The sequence below is a fragment of the Tenrec ecaudatus genome, chromosome 13 (assembly GCF_050624435.1).
Source record: "Tenrec ecaudatus isolate mTenEca1 chromosome 13, mTenEca1.hap1, whole genome shotgun sequence".
Classification (NCBI taxonomy): domain Eukaryota; kingdom Metazoa; phylum Chordata; class Mammalia; order Afrosoricida; family Tenrecidae; genus Tenrec; species Tenrec ecaudatus.
Window position 1 is genome coordinate 68,526,192 of NC_134542.1, and position 14,510 is coordinate 68,540,701.

Sequence of the window (14,510 nt, forward strand, 5' to 3'; positions counted from 1 at the left end):
TGCCACGTAACCACTTATCAAGGGGCCCTTTAGGCAATGTTCCAACACGCTCAAGAGGAGCCCCCCCCCCAGTGGAGCCCCCGCAGCCCCCATTGCAGCGCTCCCTCACGACCCATCCGCAACCCAACGAGGAAGGACAGCCCGACATCTGGACTGAGTGAAGGCACCACTGTCCATCTTTATGCTTAAGGACACCAAACCAAACCAAACCAGGCAAGGTTTTCAAGACCGTAGATGTGGGCGGCAGACACCTTACAAGATGGTAGATGTGGGCGACCGGCACCTTCGACTTCCCCCTTGGAGTCGTCGGTGGTTTCGATTGCAGTCCAGCGCCAAGCTCACAGTGTCACCCAGGCCCCTGATACTTCCAAACCCAAACCAATCCACTGCCACATAGTTGCTGCCTATTCATTGAGACCCCCTGGGACAAGGGAAGTTTTGACGACTGTAAATCTTTATGGGAGTAGAAAGTCTCACCTTTTTTGCCTTTATACTTTATAATAATCCACCCACTGCTGTGGAGTTGATTCTAACGCATATAATTCTATAGGATGGAGTAGAACTTCCCCCTTAGTGTTTCTGAAATTTTACAACTTTTCAGGAGCAGAGAGCCTCATCTGTCTCCTGAGGCGTGGTTGGTAGGGGCTTTGAACCTCTGTCCTTGAGATTAGCAGTCCAATACCCAATAGGGCCACCAGAGCTCCTTTGTTGAGACATTTCACCAAATCAAACCCAACGCCGCCGAGTCAGTTCCAACTCAGAGTGACCCTATATAGATTTTCCAAAACTAAAACTCTTTATGGTAGCAAATGGTTTTGAACTAACGGCCTTGTGTTTATCAGTCTGACGCTTACCCAATAGTATGAATATCTCATGCTAAGGTACTAGACCAAAAGCCCATGTCTATGCTATCAAGTCTACTCTGACTCATAACAACCCTGTAGGACAGATTACCACTGCCCCTGTGGGTTTCTGAGACTCTTAAGTGTTTACAAGAACAGAGAGCCTCCTTTTTCTCTTGTGGAGCAGACAGGGGTTTCAAACTGCTGATGTTGCAATTAGCAGCTCAATGCATAACCCACTACGTCCCCAAGGCTCACCCGCTAAAACATTAGAGCCATATAAATATCCAGCAGCATTATCATGCAGATACTCATGGCTTCCAGAAATTTTCCCAGCAGGAAGGATCCCTGTGATGGGTAGTCTGGAACTGACTAGTGTCGGCCCTTTACGTGCTAGGCTTCCCATCCCTTTACTGCAGAAACAGGGCAGTCAGAACAACAGCATCTATCCAGACGGATGAAAAAATGCAGCATGTGTGTTGGGGTTTCCAACCCAAGGGGCAGTCAGCGCAGAAAGATGGGGGGGGGGCAGAAATGGTTGGGAATGGTGAGTCCAGGAGGCAGAGCTGAGGCGAAATGAAGCAGGAGGGGAGAGTTCAGAAGCCGAGGAGGAGAGCAAGCAGAAGGTTCAGGAAGAGACATCTCCCACTGCACTCTCCACCTGGCCTTTCACCCCATCCGCTAAGTGGGCCACAGGCCGAGCGTGAAATAAGGAGCAAAACCCGCAGGAGGTATTCGACTGGTGTAGGTCAAAGTCAATGCTCATTTCACATGACCAGGGACCCAAAAGACAGATGCTGGCCCAGGGCTCAGGAGAAGGGCCACCTGTCCTGTGTGTGGGTTTTAAGCCCCTTCAGAAACTGGAGCACAGAAGCTGCTGACCTGAGCCCAAGTACGTGGCCCCAGCCACCATGGACACAGGGACCTGTGGGGGAAACCTCCCTAGTTTCACAACACCTGTCCCCAACAGGCTTCCCACGCCACCTCTCAGGGAGCTTTTTGTTTTTGTTTTTCTCATACAGTCTTCCTTGTTCTGAGATGGAAAGGTGAAATGTTAAGAGTGCCCCGTTTCACTCTACCTGCTGGTCTGCAGCAGAAAGGACACGGAGTCTGGGGAGAAGTCGGGGAAGACTGGACAAGGCTGAGCTGGCTCCCCTCCCCCCTCTGAGAGTGGGCCTGCTTCCAGGCCCCGTCTGGATGGGCAAAGAGGCTCTTGGCTCAGTGATCTGGAATAAGGGAGTGGAGGACTATCTCTTTACCTACTGCCTATCAGAAAGTAGACTGGAAGCCGGGCACGACAGGCCCATTGGGTAAGAAGTTCTTGGTTTCTACAGGAATTCCACTGAGGTGGTCAATGGGTGGTAGACTGGTCAGTCTATCCCTCTCCCACCCCCAGGTCTATCCTTGGCAACTTCTCCCTCCCCCTCCCAATGCCCTCCTCCCTAATCCTGCTTTTAAATGCCTCCAAAGTGCCTCACAGCCGAATAGCCACAATGGGCTCATCTGCTGGGGTCATTTTTCCTATTTTTCCGCTCTGCATGTGTGTAATACACACTGTTATGGAGTGAATTGTGTCCCCTTAAAATGTGTGTGGTAAATCCTAACCCCCATGCCGGTAGTTATGACCTCATTAGTCTTTTCACGATAAATTAATAAGACAGGATTGCTACTGTAGGAGATTCTTGAGTCAATTGCCTCTAAGAAATAAAAAAGATTAAACAAGCGAGCTAGAGGTGGTGGAAGAGAGATGCTAAGACACAGGAAGATCACCCTGAAGTCCGAAGAGCTCCCTTCCAAGCTGGCATACAGAGAAAGCCTTCGCCTAGAGCTGCCACCCAGAATTCAAAGGTCCAGCCTCCTAAACGGTGAGAAAGTGGATTTCTGTTTCTGAAAGCCACCCGCGGGTGGTAGTTCTGTGGTGGCATCACTAGGCGTGGATATGTGCTGTCTTTCTCATCTCTCATTTGTCAGTGATCAACCATGGGGTGGAAATGGAGGAGGCAGAGACCAGGCTTTCCAGGGAAGCTCTGTCATATTCAAAGATAAATAGCCACTGCAGGTCAGGGGATACTCAGTCTTGGCACTTTAGAAGGATCTGGAGGACTTTAAATTAAAAACAAAATCACAAATATGTATTGTTGCAAGCATATACTTGCAAAATGAATTATCTGTTGATATTTCTATAAATGCTGAGCTCCACTTAAGGCACTGCAATTAGAACCACCCCTCTCTGGAGAGGAACCCACCACCCAGCTCATGCATTCCCCTCTTGGCCACAAGCCACAGATTTCACCTAATGCTCACCATCCAAGTACATGCTGTCTAATACCGGCCGCCCTCCTACCAATGTTGCAACAATAGCAAGTAAAGAAGAAATCCTGATGTGGCTTGTTTTAGCAAAGCCATGCTGATTCTTATGATCACAGCTTTCTCTTCTACGAATTCACCAATTACCCAAGAGTGCAAATAACACAGAACAGAAGGGAATCTTAGCAACTGGCCCAGGATAAAGGTCAAGCTCACCAGACAATGGTTTGCAGAATCTGCCATCTTCCCCCTTGGAAAAATGGAGGCACTCTCACTTTTCCACTGCTCTGCTACTGTTCCTCTTTGCCAGACTCCTTCCAAGAGCAATGCAAGGGGTCGGCGTCTTACCTGCATATTCTCTCGGTATCCTGGGTATCACCCCTCCCAGCCAAGAAACCCGAGCTCATCTGGAACAACCAGGTTCTCTCTTTACAAGGCTTCAGTTCCCGCCTCCCTTTGCCAATGCTTTACGCTTTTCCAGGCTAGGGGCAGGAGGATTGGGGAGTTGAGGCAATCCTCTTTGTGCCTTAATCTTAAATCAAGGACCCTGTATCTAGGTCTTCTGCTTTTGTCCCTTGCAAGGGAGTTGAATGGCCCTGTAGAGGAGAGGACGAACGGCTATCATATAACTCATCAGTTGAGCCCAGAGCCCAGGGGAGATGGGATTGGCCACAGAGGAAATGCACACAGCAGTGGTTCTCTGTAGAAGGGGATGGCACCAATCAACCAATCAAGAAGATGGCAGTATCCCAGTAGGCTTGAATGGGAGTAGAAACTAAGGCAGTTTCTCTAACAGTGTCTGGGTATATGAGTGTAAGGGATGGGAGTTGGGGGAGGGGGAACCCACGTCTTCGAGGAGTGTATCTATTAAGCAAGGAAAGCAGACAAGTGTTATTAATGGCAGAGCTCATCAGACCGGTATCATATATGTAGTAAAGATTAATTGAGAAATCAGCCCTATTTTCTCTCAATTCCCCATGGACTCATCCATCCCTCAATTAGCTGAACTTTCAAATGATTGATCTCAGGGGCGGCCCTTTTCAAAGGACGGTTGCAACCCTTGAGCTACAAGGGAAGCAAATTCCTTACAGGCTAAATGCACCCTTGAGACCATGTCTTTGGTGGTACAGAGTATAAATCAGGTGCTATGCTGAACACTTCGCATTCATAAACTCCTTGTAATAACACTATGAGACAGATCTCTATTCCCATCCCCACGGTACAGCGGAGTACACTGTGATGCAGAGACCTGGCGTCACCCACCTTGGCCAGGTTCATGCCGCCAGAAGTTGGTAGAGCTGGTATTTAAGCCCATACACCTGGATTATAGAACACTGTGGTAGACGGATGGCAAAAATGGCCCAGCTTTCCTTCCCCTTTCCTGTTTCTAGGTTTCTAACTCTGTCACTGATGTGAGAAGGAGTCCCAACTGGCTTGCTAGATGATGAGAAATCACATGGAGCAGAGCCAAGTTATCCTAGGCCAATCAGCCCCCAGCCAAATCCCCAGCCCACTACAGATGCATGAGCAAGTTCAGCCAACATCAGCAGAAGTACCCAGAGCCACACAGACTTAGGAGAAATCATAAATGATTGCCGTCTTAAGCAATGCAGTTGGGGGAGGTTTGTTAACTCCTATGAAACGGACACAAAGACCCACGATGGAGTCCTACACTCTAGTCTTTGTCTGATGGCGCAGGTTTCCCCTGACTCTAGAATGTTCTGGGGATGGACGGCTCGCCAGTTCTGAAGAGCCTCCCTCTAGAAAGCAGTTGCCATTGAGTTGAATCCAACAGAGGGCCACCTTATTGTGTCAGCGTAGATCTGTGCTGCAAAGAGTGTCAGATGGGTAATTTTTGGGAAATAAAACACCTGGCCTTTCTCCCAAGGTGCCTCTGGGTAAATTCAAATCTCTAACTTTTCAGTTAGCAGCCTAGCGTCTTAAGGACCCCCCAACCTCCATTCTACCACTTTATCTCTCTGCATCCTAATCTGCCCCTTGCTCTATCACTATGCTAACCCAGGAGGGCAGCTGGAACTATTCCCCGCCTTTGTTCCTTCCAACACAGACAAACTCAGTGCCATCCAGCTGCATCTGATTCCAATGCTGCATCTGATTCCAATGCATAGCAGCCTTCAGAAGTCAGGGTAGACCCGCCTCCTGTGCTTCCTAGACTCTGTATGGGAATAGCAAGCCTCATCTCTCTCCACGGGAGCCCCCCTGCCACCTACCTCCATGGTTTTGAACTGGTGGTTAGCAGCCCAACAAGGAACTTCTAAGGCACCAGGGCCCCTTCGTTGGTGTTCATTTATTTTTGTTTTCTGGAGCAAAGAGGAAACTAGGGTAACTCGACACTTCAGTACAACTTTGAGCTCTGTTTCCTTGCCTTCCCTCTTGGTCCACCGCTCTACTACCATTTAGGAGCCATGCCGGAATGAGCCAAAGGGAATGGTGCCAACATGCTGAAGTCTGAAGTCGTCGGGGTAATGAGGGAGAAAGCACGAACGACTCATCAACCCCTCACATTCCCCAGCCGGGCCCTTCTCTCAGGGTGGCCTTCTTATCCCTGTGTATGGGAGTAGCATCCCTAAAGGTGTGTACCGATTGGTCACCTGACGCCCAAACAAAACCTTGCAGGGCCAAACTCTCCTGGCCTACCAGTACACAGGGGGTCGGAGCCAACCTCGCCTCTCCTCTCTGGGCCACTAACAGCCCCAGCTGCTCAACTGGAATTAAAAAAAGAATTTGGAAGCATGCCCCACAGAGAGGGAGCCTTCTGGGCCTTTCTCCTAGCTGCCTCCAGCTATTGAGTTCACAGAGCAATGGTGTCAAGTCCTAGACTCAGAGGACATCCTTGGAGAGTAGGAGGTGAGTTGGGCTCTGAAGAACTGGAACCACAATCAACGAAAGCTGGGATTGGAAGTCTCCCCAAGAAATGAAGACTCCTAAAGTACTATTTGTATTTTCAGTGGAGTATTTCAAAACTTTTCCTTTTTTCTTTCTTTCTTTTTTTTTTGTTTTAGCTATTAGGCACCCAATAAATGCCAAATGCTGCTCATTCTTCTAGCCAGCCTCTTGCTTGAAGAGTGGAGTCAAGACTGTAAGGGTTCATTGCTAAAAGGCCCATAACTAAGTGACCTGGGTTGGTGAAGAGAAACTGAAAATCCCTGGGGCAAATCCCTTCTCCCTGTGCCATTAAGCACAACCCCTCCCTCATTCATTTAATTTCTGTTCCTTATATTTCTCAGCCCTCGGGGAAAATGTCCTGCGACAATTCTGTAATAGTAAGACAATTACTGGGGACTGCGGCTCCCTGCTGCCTCTGCAGCCTCCGAAGCTGAGGAGCAGGCAGGGACGACGGAGGCCGGGCTCGCTCTGGAGGGAGCAAAGTCAGAATCAAAGGATATCTCCTCTTAGAACCCTCCTGAGTGGAGTGAAAAATGCAGCCCACGGCTTGTCTGCTTCGGGACAGGTCCCCTCAATGGACACTGAGCCCCTGGGGAGACCTTTCAAATGCACACCCACCTGTTTCAAGTGGTGACTTTCTGAGCCCCAACACCCGCACCCTTCAGGCAGCCTGAAGAGAGTTCCCACGCAGGTGCTGGACTCCCCAAATCTGCTTTCCTCTTGTGCTCTGCTGTTCCACACCGCCCATCTCAACTTTCCTAGTAAATGGGGAGCAGTCAAATTGCCGTCTGAGAGGAAGTGCCTGCCTGAGACCACTCGCCACTCAACCACCCAACCCAAAGTTAAACATGTCCTAGCATAGAGGATGCTAGGTTGATTTGTTTTTTCCAAAAAGAAAAAGAAAAAAAAACCCTACCAAACTCATTACAGTCAACTCGATGCTGACTCATGGCGAACTGATAGGACAGGGCACTGTGAGCACCCAGCTTCCAGAAATAGAAAGTCCCATCTTTCTCCTGAGGAGCGCCTGGCGGTTTAGAACCACTGACCTTTGGGATCACAGACCAAGGCTTAACCACTACACAAGCAGGACTCCTCCTGTGTTCCGAAGGATAGCATAAATTAAAAGTTTAGCTTTTGGGAAGGATTGTTTCCTTAAACATAAAATTCTAGAGAGAGACTAAGTCCTCAAGATCATAAAAGACTATTTAACTATGTGATTAAGGGCCATCAATTCAGTTCCAACTCGCCGAGACCATCTGCATGGCAGAACGAAACGCTGCCTGGTCCTGCACCATCTTCACAATGGGACTTATGTTTGAGCCCACCGATGAGGCCACTGTGTCAACCCATCTTATCAAAGGCCTTCCTCCCTTTCAAGGCCCCACAACTTTACCAAGCACAATGTCATGCTCCAGGGGCTGGTCTCTCCAGCCATGTCCCAAACACGTGAGACAAAGTCTTCCCATCCTGGCTTCGAAGGGGCATTCTGGTTGTACTTCCTCCAAGACAGATGTGTTTGCTCTTTTGGCAGCCTTTGCTGCTCCCAATCTTCCTCACCAATGCCAGAGTTCAAGTACACCGAATCTTCTTCAGTCTCTCCCATTCCACGTCCAACGTCCACACACAGATGAGTGGTTGAGTCTAGTAATCCCCAAGGCAGACTCATCCAGGCCTTCTAGCATCAGCTCCTAAACAAGTCTTTACAGTACTGTTTTCTTGACAAGATATGCAAATTCGGAATTCCAAGAACAGATTTCCGTTTACCTCGGAACCAGGAAAGAGCATTTTCCGCACCTCTGCTGCAAAAATAAGAGGAAGAAGAAGAGAGAGGAGATGCTGGCGATAGCAGAACTAGCCCTGGCATGGCAGACACAGGTTTTTCAAGGAGCAAGACATTAACCAGGAACTTCTGGGTACCGATCATTTTATCCTGAAGTATTTTCCTGTCTGCTTCTACATGAAGGAGGCACCATAATGTTTTGGTTCAAACAGACATGTGGCTGCTCTAAATTGGGAATGGAAAGCCCGTTTCCTGTCGGTTGTTGGAGTCTGGGAGGGTTTCTGCCACTTGAGTCATAGATCGGGGAGTCAAAGGTGGCCTGGGTTCACGGACGGCAGCACTCTTGCTCTACGTCCTTGAGAACTGTGACGGGCACAATTGGTGATGCTAAGGAAAGTCTGACTGTCAGGTTTACGATGCCAGTTTAAAACTGTGGTGAGAGAAGAAGACCTTGGATCATCAGCTTCTTTCAGGCTAGGATCATGTCCCATCCATCTCTATGCATAGTCCCCTGCTGGATACATAAGTCATCAGTAATAACAAAGATGAAAGATGAGCTTTCACTTGTTCAATATGGTAACAAAGAGGGTGAACTCAGGAGCAAACTTCTCAGGTTCAAATCATGGTTCCCCCTTGGCTGGCTGACCAAGGGCAAGCTACGAAACCTCCCTGCGTTTCCAGGCTTCTCTGCTGGAGAAAGTGTGATTATATCCAGATGCCTCGGAGGGTGCTCTTAGGTGAGATGCTCTCCCAGCTGTAGGGAGTCGTGAAGGCACAGTGCCGTGGTCGGGAGCTGGCTGAAGGGAACTGGTGCCTTGATTCCAGCAGCGGCTCTGTGAAGAACCATGTGGCTGTCCAGAAAGATTAGCGTCCTGGGAAGCCTGCGGGCAGCTCTGCTCTGTCGTGGAATGTTGTGAATTCAGTCCCCGCAGTCAGCCCTCGGAGGCTCCAGCTAGTCTCACTGCTCCCATCGTCTACCATAGGGGAGGCCTCGGCTGCCGAACGACGGAGAACCCTGGCCCGGCCAAGTGGACACTAAACTTAGCTAGCACAATCCTTTACCTGGTTTTTGTGTAGTCCACAACCCAATCAGTTTCTCAGAGACTCGGGTTACATCAGGCTGGGTTCTCTAGAGAAGTGAAACCAGTGACAAGCATCTAGGTATAAGAAAGGACTTTATATCAAGAAGTAATTGGATATCAAGAAGGCGTCTCAGCCTAGTCCGACTCAAGTCCACGGAGCGATGCTTGCCACAGCTCTCAGTCAGGCTCACGTAGCTGCAGCCAAGGACCCCTCAAGGTGACTCCGGAAGCAGGGCGATCACAGATGATGGGCACAGAGGCACGGAGGTCCCAGGTCAGTGGAAACACGGCCGGGCAGGGAGCCCGGAGCCCCCAGGTGGGTTGTCAGCGTCAGCAGCCCCCATGAGGCCACACCCCCACGCAGATATCACCAGGCCACTACTTGATTGGCAGGTTGGACTCTCCCCCACATAAAAAGCTGCCTACCACCAGTTAAAATGTGAGCTGGATCTGCAACTTTGGAACAGCCTGATTCGGAGACTGAAAGGAGCCGAAATGTGAACTGGTAACTTGCTTCAGACGTTCCGAGTTTCCCTTTTCTCGGTCTCTGTACAGCAGGGAAAGGTCTCTTCCGGAAGGCGTCCTCCCCGGCTCCGGGCACTGGGGTGTCCAGGGCGTTCTCTTGCGTCACTTCCAGGCCCGAGCATTTCTGCTGAATCTTAAAACCGTTCTACATCTTTCCCCAAGGGACGACGGGGACGCGCTCCGTGCGCAGAGGCACGCTGACAGTCAGAGTTCGCGGGCTCGGGGAATGTGCAGGACACATGGCCCTCGGAGCCGTCCCGTGAGCACGGCACACACCTCACCACTGGCTGCCTGGCTCCACTCTCTGAAGGCTCACGGGATCTTTGGCCACAGGAAAATAACCAGCTTGCCCAGAAACCCAAACAATCGCGGACTCCTCCTGATTTCTCTGGTTCTTGCCGTGCTACCTCTGAACCAGACCTTCTTGTAAGCGGAAAAATATATACGGGTTGTTGGCAAGACACCTGTAAAGGCTGTCATTTTTCAAATAGTAACCTCATCTTAAAAGAGGGAGCTGTTGAACCCACCAATGCCCAGAGAAATGGTTGTCATCGTCGTCCCCGAGTGGAATTTCAGGAGCAGAAACAGCAAGCACGCAGAGCAGTGCGCGCGCGCGTGTGTGTGTGTGTGTGTGTGTGTGTGTGTGTGACAGAGAGGCACGGCTTTTCTGGAGCAAAGGTGTTAGATAAGATGGCCCACGCTGACAGATTCTGCAAAGAGCGGACACTGCCAATCAGTCTGTTTGCAGTGTGAGTCACATTGGATTCCAAAGACAGGTCACAGTGACTCTGCTTGTCATCTGCTTTGTGAAGGTCAAGAGAAAGGGGGAGGGAGGGGAGGCAGAGAGGAGAGAGCAGGGCACAGGCAGATCAACCTCCTCCAGGCCAGTGCCGGTCACCCTTTCTGCAGGGCCAGGGCACCCTGTGTACTTCCTCGCTTTGTGGACATCTGAGGCTCTCGCCACACGTGTGGGCAGCACTTCATTAATCGTCAAAGTCACCTCCCCCCGACTCGGAAAAGGTTTACTTCTCTTCTCTGACAATTTGCCGATTTGCCCCAATTTGCAATGTGTACTTGAAAGGGCTGCCGGGAAAAGTGAGCAAGGCAGTCCCGTGGAGGAGCCCCCACCCGACTGTGGACCCAGAGGTCCCCGAAACGGATGTCTTCATGGAAGAGGCCATGACGCCTATTCAGATAGACACTCCTACTCAGATAGAAAAAGACACATCTGAAGGCAGCTTCCAAGGCAGTTCTGCATCACTGTCATCGTTTGCCTTTCTGCGGGACACCCAGTGTGAGCAGAGGGGGGGCACCCAGTGTGAGCAGAGGGGGGGCAGGGCAGGAGTGAGAGCAGAGAGGGGCCCTCCTGTGAAGACTCAGGCCAACAGGATGCTCGCCCTTTACAACCAGCTAGCTACCCACGGTGCTGTTCTGAGCAGAGGACATGCTTTCAGCCCTGAGAAATATGATAGTTATCATAGACACACACACACACACACACACACACACACACACACACCCTATCCCCTTGGTCAATCAACAGCCATTCCTTAAGAGAGCTAGCGTATTCTAATAGGCAGGGTGATTTTGGAGTAAATTTCTTAGTAAATGTAAACTCAACATGATATTTTCCCTGGTTTCAAAAATAAAAACAAATACGTGACAATAAAGACAGTCCCTGCATTACAAATGCCCAAGTTGTGTGCGACCTGTCATTAGGACTCAACCGCCATAAAGCCGATTATAGTAAAGTCAGATACCAAACAAGGGCTCCTTTATGATGGGCATCAAACCAACATTGCTGGTCTTATCACATTACCGTGTGGACAATATTTCAGTGCCTCTGGAAGTGTTTCTTTAATGTTTTATGCATAAAAAGGTATACTGTGCACTAAAATAATAAATATTTGACTAACTGACACGGGATACCAATTACATCTGTTTCGGCTTATGTGCAAATTTGACTTAAAGGCCGACTGAGGAATGAAATTTGTGTGTAGTTCAGAACTGCATGCATATGCAAATATGCTACCTAAGGTTTTAACCACGGTGATGGCTTCCGGAGTGCCAGCCTTGCTAAGGTGTGACAAAGAGCAGGTCCTGACCTCCCCTACTCACGATGAGAAACTGCTGAGCAGTTGTGGTCATTCCCTCCGTCCCTTCTGTCTGATTCATTCAAGAGCCAGAGGCCAGCAAAGGGGCAAAAGGTGACAGAAGGCAAGAACTAACTTCAACCCCCAAATCCAGGTGGAGCATTTGCTGTGACCCCTCTTCTGAATGATCTGAAGCTGGCAGTTGGGACTGGTTCTGTGTGTCCTAGATTTAGAGACAAGCTGCTGGTGGTACAGCAAGTTAAGCACTGGGCTGCTAACCTCAAGGTAGGCGGTTCAAACCCACCAGCTGCTCCCAGGGAGAAAGATGAGGTTGTCTGCTACCGTGAAAATGTATAGCCTCACAAATCCTACAGAGCAGCTCCACTCTGTCTTCCAGAGTAACACACACACACACACACACACACACACACACACACTACCACCACCACCACCACCACCCCTTCTTACCAAACAAAAAGACCCATTGCCAACAAATCCAGCCCATTCCGATAGCAGTCCTATAGCACACACCTTCTTGCAGACTCATATTTATCACCTTATGAGGTTTTTGAGTAGTTGATCTGGACACAAACACATACTAAAGAAGAAGGTGGGGGTGAGGATGGGGGAAGGCAGAGACTGTACCCAGGTACAGTATCTCTTATGAACTACATCTATCTTGCTACTTAGAAGTCAGACCTTAATTGGAGGATTTTGGAAGCTTGGTGGCCACAGCACGTAAATGATAAAGGGTAAGCTATTTGTATGAAAAAGCTAAACAAAACAAAAACAATGGGCATCCACACAAACCACGTCTCGTTTCCTGGCTTATTAATGTGCAGGCTGCTGCTTTCACACTTGCAGCCTGAACACGTTCTCCGCCGCTGCTCTGACCACCATGACATGACCTGTCTGCACTTTGGAAAGGCAGGATTTGGGTGGGAATAATCTGGGAGATAGCAGCCAGTGGTTGCTCACATCTGGATTAGGTATTTAAAAATATATATATTTTTAATCTGATAACATCACGGTGACGAATGGCAGAACGCCTCATCTGCATATAAATAGATCTAATCAGAAATGCAAATTGCAATCAGGAGACCTTTTTAAAGGCTGTGAGTGCTGTGTGATTGTGCAGATAAGAAAAGGCCAATACTTGGATTGTGGAAAGGACTCAACTGCTCCCAGCAGCCCTACGCCCACCTGCCTTTCACAGAGACACGAGAAGGGACAAATCATCTGTCAATCCACAGCTAGGTCTGGACGGAGCCCCCTGCCAGCTTTGTCTTCCAGAACTAGACCCGAGAGCTAGCCAGCACCAACGTGATTCCCAGGAAAGACAAACTCCTACAATAAAATATTCAGTCTGCGCTTTATATAACCAAATCTCTCCTACAAACCCCTGATAGATGCATACATTACAAAATGGATTTGCATTTAAATACTCTGCAAATAGACTTCTGTCAACACAGTGCCCCATGGGGACGTAAGTGAAGGGGTCGGGAATGAGTAAAACACATGATGTAACTTTTTTTTTAGTGGGTTGGAGGGGACACAACAATGTGATAGACATGGTTTAACCCCAGAATTTTCCTGAATACTCAAGAAAGAGTCTGACTGGGAGGAGGCGATGACCCAGGTGATTACACAGCAAAAGAAAACACCGGTACTTAGACGAATTCATCAAAAACTGCATCTGAGCAAAACATTTAAAAGATGAACCGTTCAGGGGGGGATATTGATGACTGAAAATATGAAATCATTATAACATAGTTCTTTGGAGTCTGTAATCTTCTAGAAACATCCACCCCACTCCCAAAAAATAAAAGAAAAGAAAGAAATACATTTTACTGTCAAGTTTTCTCAGGTTTGGAGAGAAACTGAATGATTCATTATTCTTGGCTGGAGCCAAGAAGAAGCAATGGGTTAAGAGCGCCATCTAGTGGCCTACCTTGGAATCTTAAATAGCGTTTTCACAGGATGCATGTCAAAGAGGGGAGGGTCTCCATCCCCGAGTTCAATGGCTGTTATCCCCAAGGACCAGACGTCACAGCGAGCGTCATAGGAGGAGTCATGCTGCTGTTCACAAGCAATGACCTATCAGAAAAAAACAGAACAGAACACGTCAACCCCATCGCCACCTCAGGCGCCCGGAAAGACCATTGGTTGATCTGAGTCCCCTTCTTGGTACCCTCAGCGACTGGATATGGAATTAAATAATAAGCTAGTTGCCTTGTTGACCTACTTTATGTGTGAATGATTTACCATCCGATAGGCCTTTTAAATGTGTGTCAGCTCAATTCCGTATGCATACATTGGATCACCTCTGTGCCAAAAACAGCGCAAGGAAAGGTCTGAGGGTGACTGATACCGCACCTGCCCTTCCATCCCTCCCGGGCACTGAGATAAATCGTGAAGAGCAACTGTTCACAACGATGCGTGACTTCTGTGTTCGTCTGGTAGACTAGAGGAACAAATCCAGGAAGACTCGTGAGTATAAGAACGCGCTTTATATTCAAGAGCAATTGACTATTGAGAAAACGCCCCAGCTCGGTCCAGATGATGTCCATAGTCCAACAGTAGCCCATAGGTCTGATGCCAATCTATAAAGTCCTCTTCAGACTCAACAAACACGTGCAATGATGCCGAATGCAGGAGGATCACAGGCCAGTGGGTTGGAAATCTTGTGGATCCAGTGGCATTGTAAGCATTGTAAGCATCTGAGTGCTGGCAGGGGTCTCTGCATGGCTTCTTCGGCTCCAGAGATCTGGATACATCAGGATGAGTTCATGTGGCTTCTCCAGCTCCCATGTCGTAGTGCCATGTGTCTTGTCAGTAGAGCATCTCTCAGGGAGTGAACAAGTGAACAGAGAACAGCTCCCATATCCAAGAGAGAAAATACAGGAGTTCCCAGAATCCTCCGGAGAAGGCCATGCCCACACAGAGGCCTCATTGGCTATGACCCAATTGA

General features: G+C 49.0%; 1 protein-coding gene across 1 annotated transcript in view; it reads right to left on the reverse strand.

The window, feature by feature from the left end:
• MYO3B (myosin IIIB) overlaps positions 1-14,510 on the reverse strand; it is a 504,101-nt gene that overhangs the window by 441,770 nt on the left and 47,821 nt on the right. Inside the window, exon 8 of the mRNA XM_075529130.1 lies at positions 13,491-13,636. Coding sequence (XP_075385245.1) covers positions 13,491-13,636 — 146 coding nt within the window. The remainder of the gene's footprint in view (positions 1-13,490; positions 13,637-14,510) is intronic.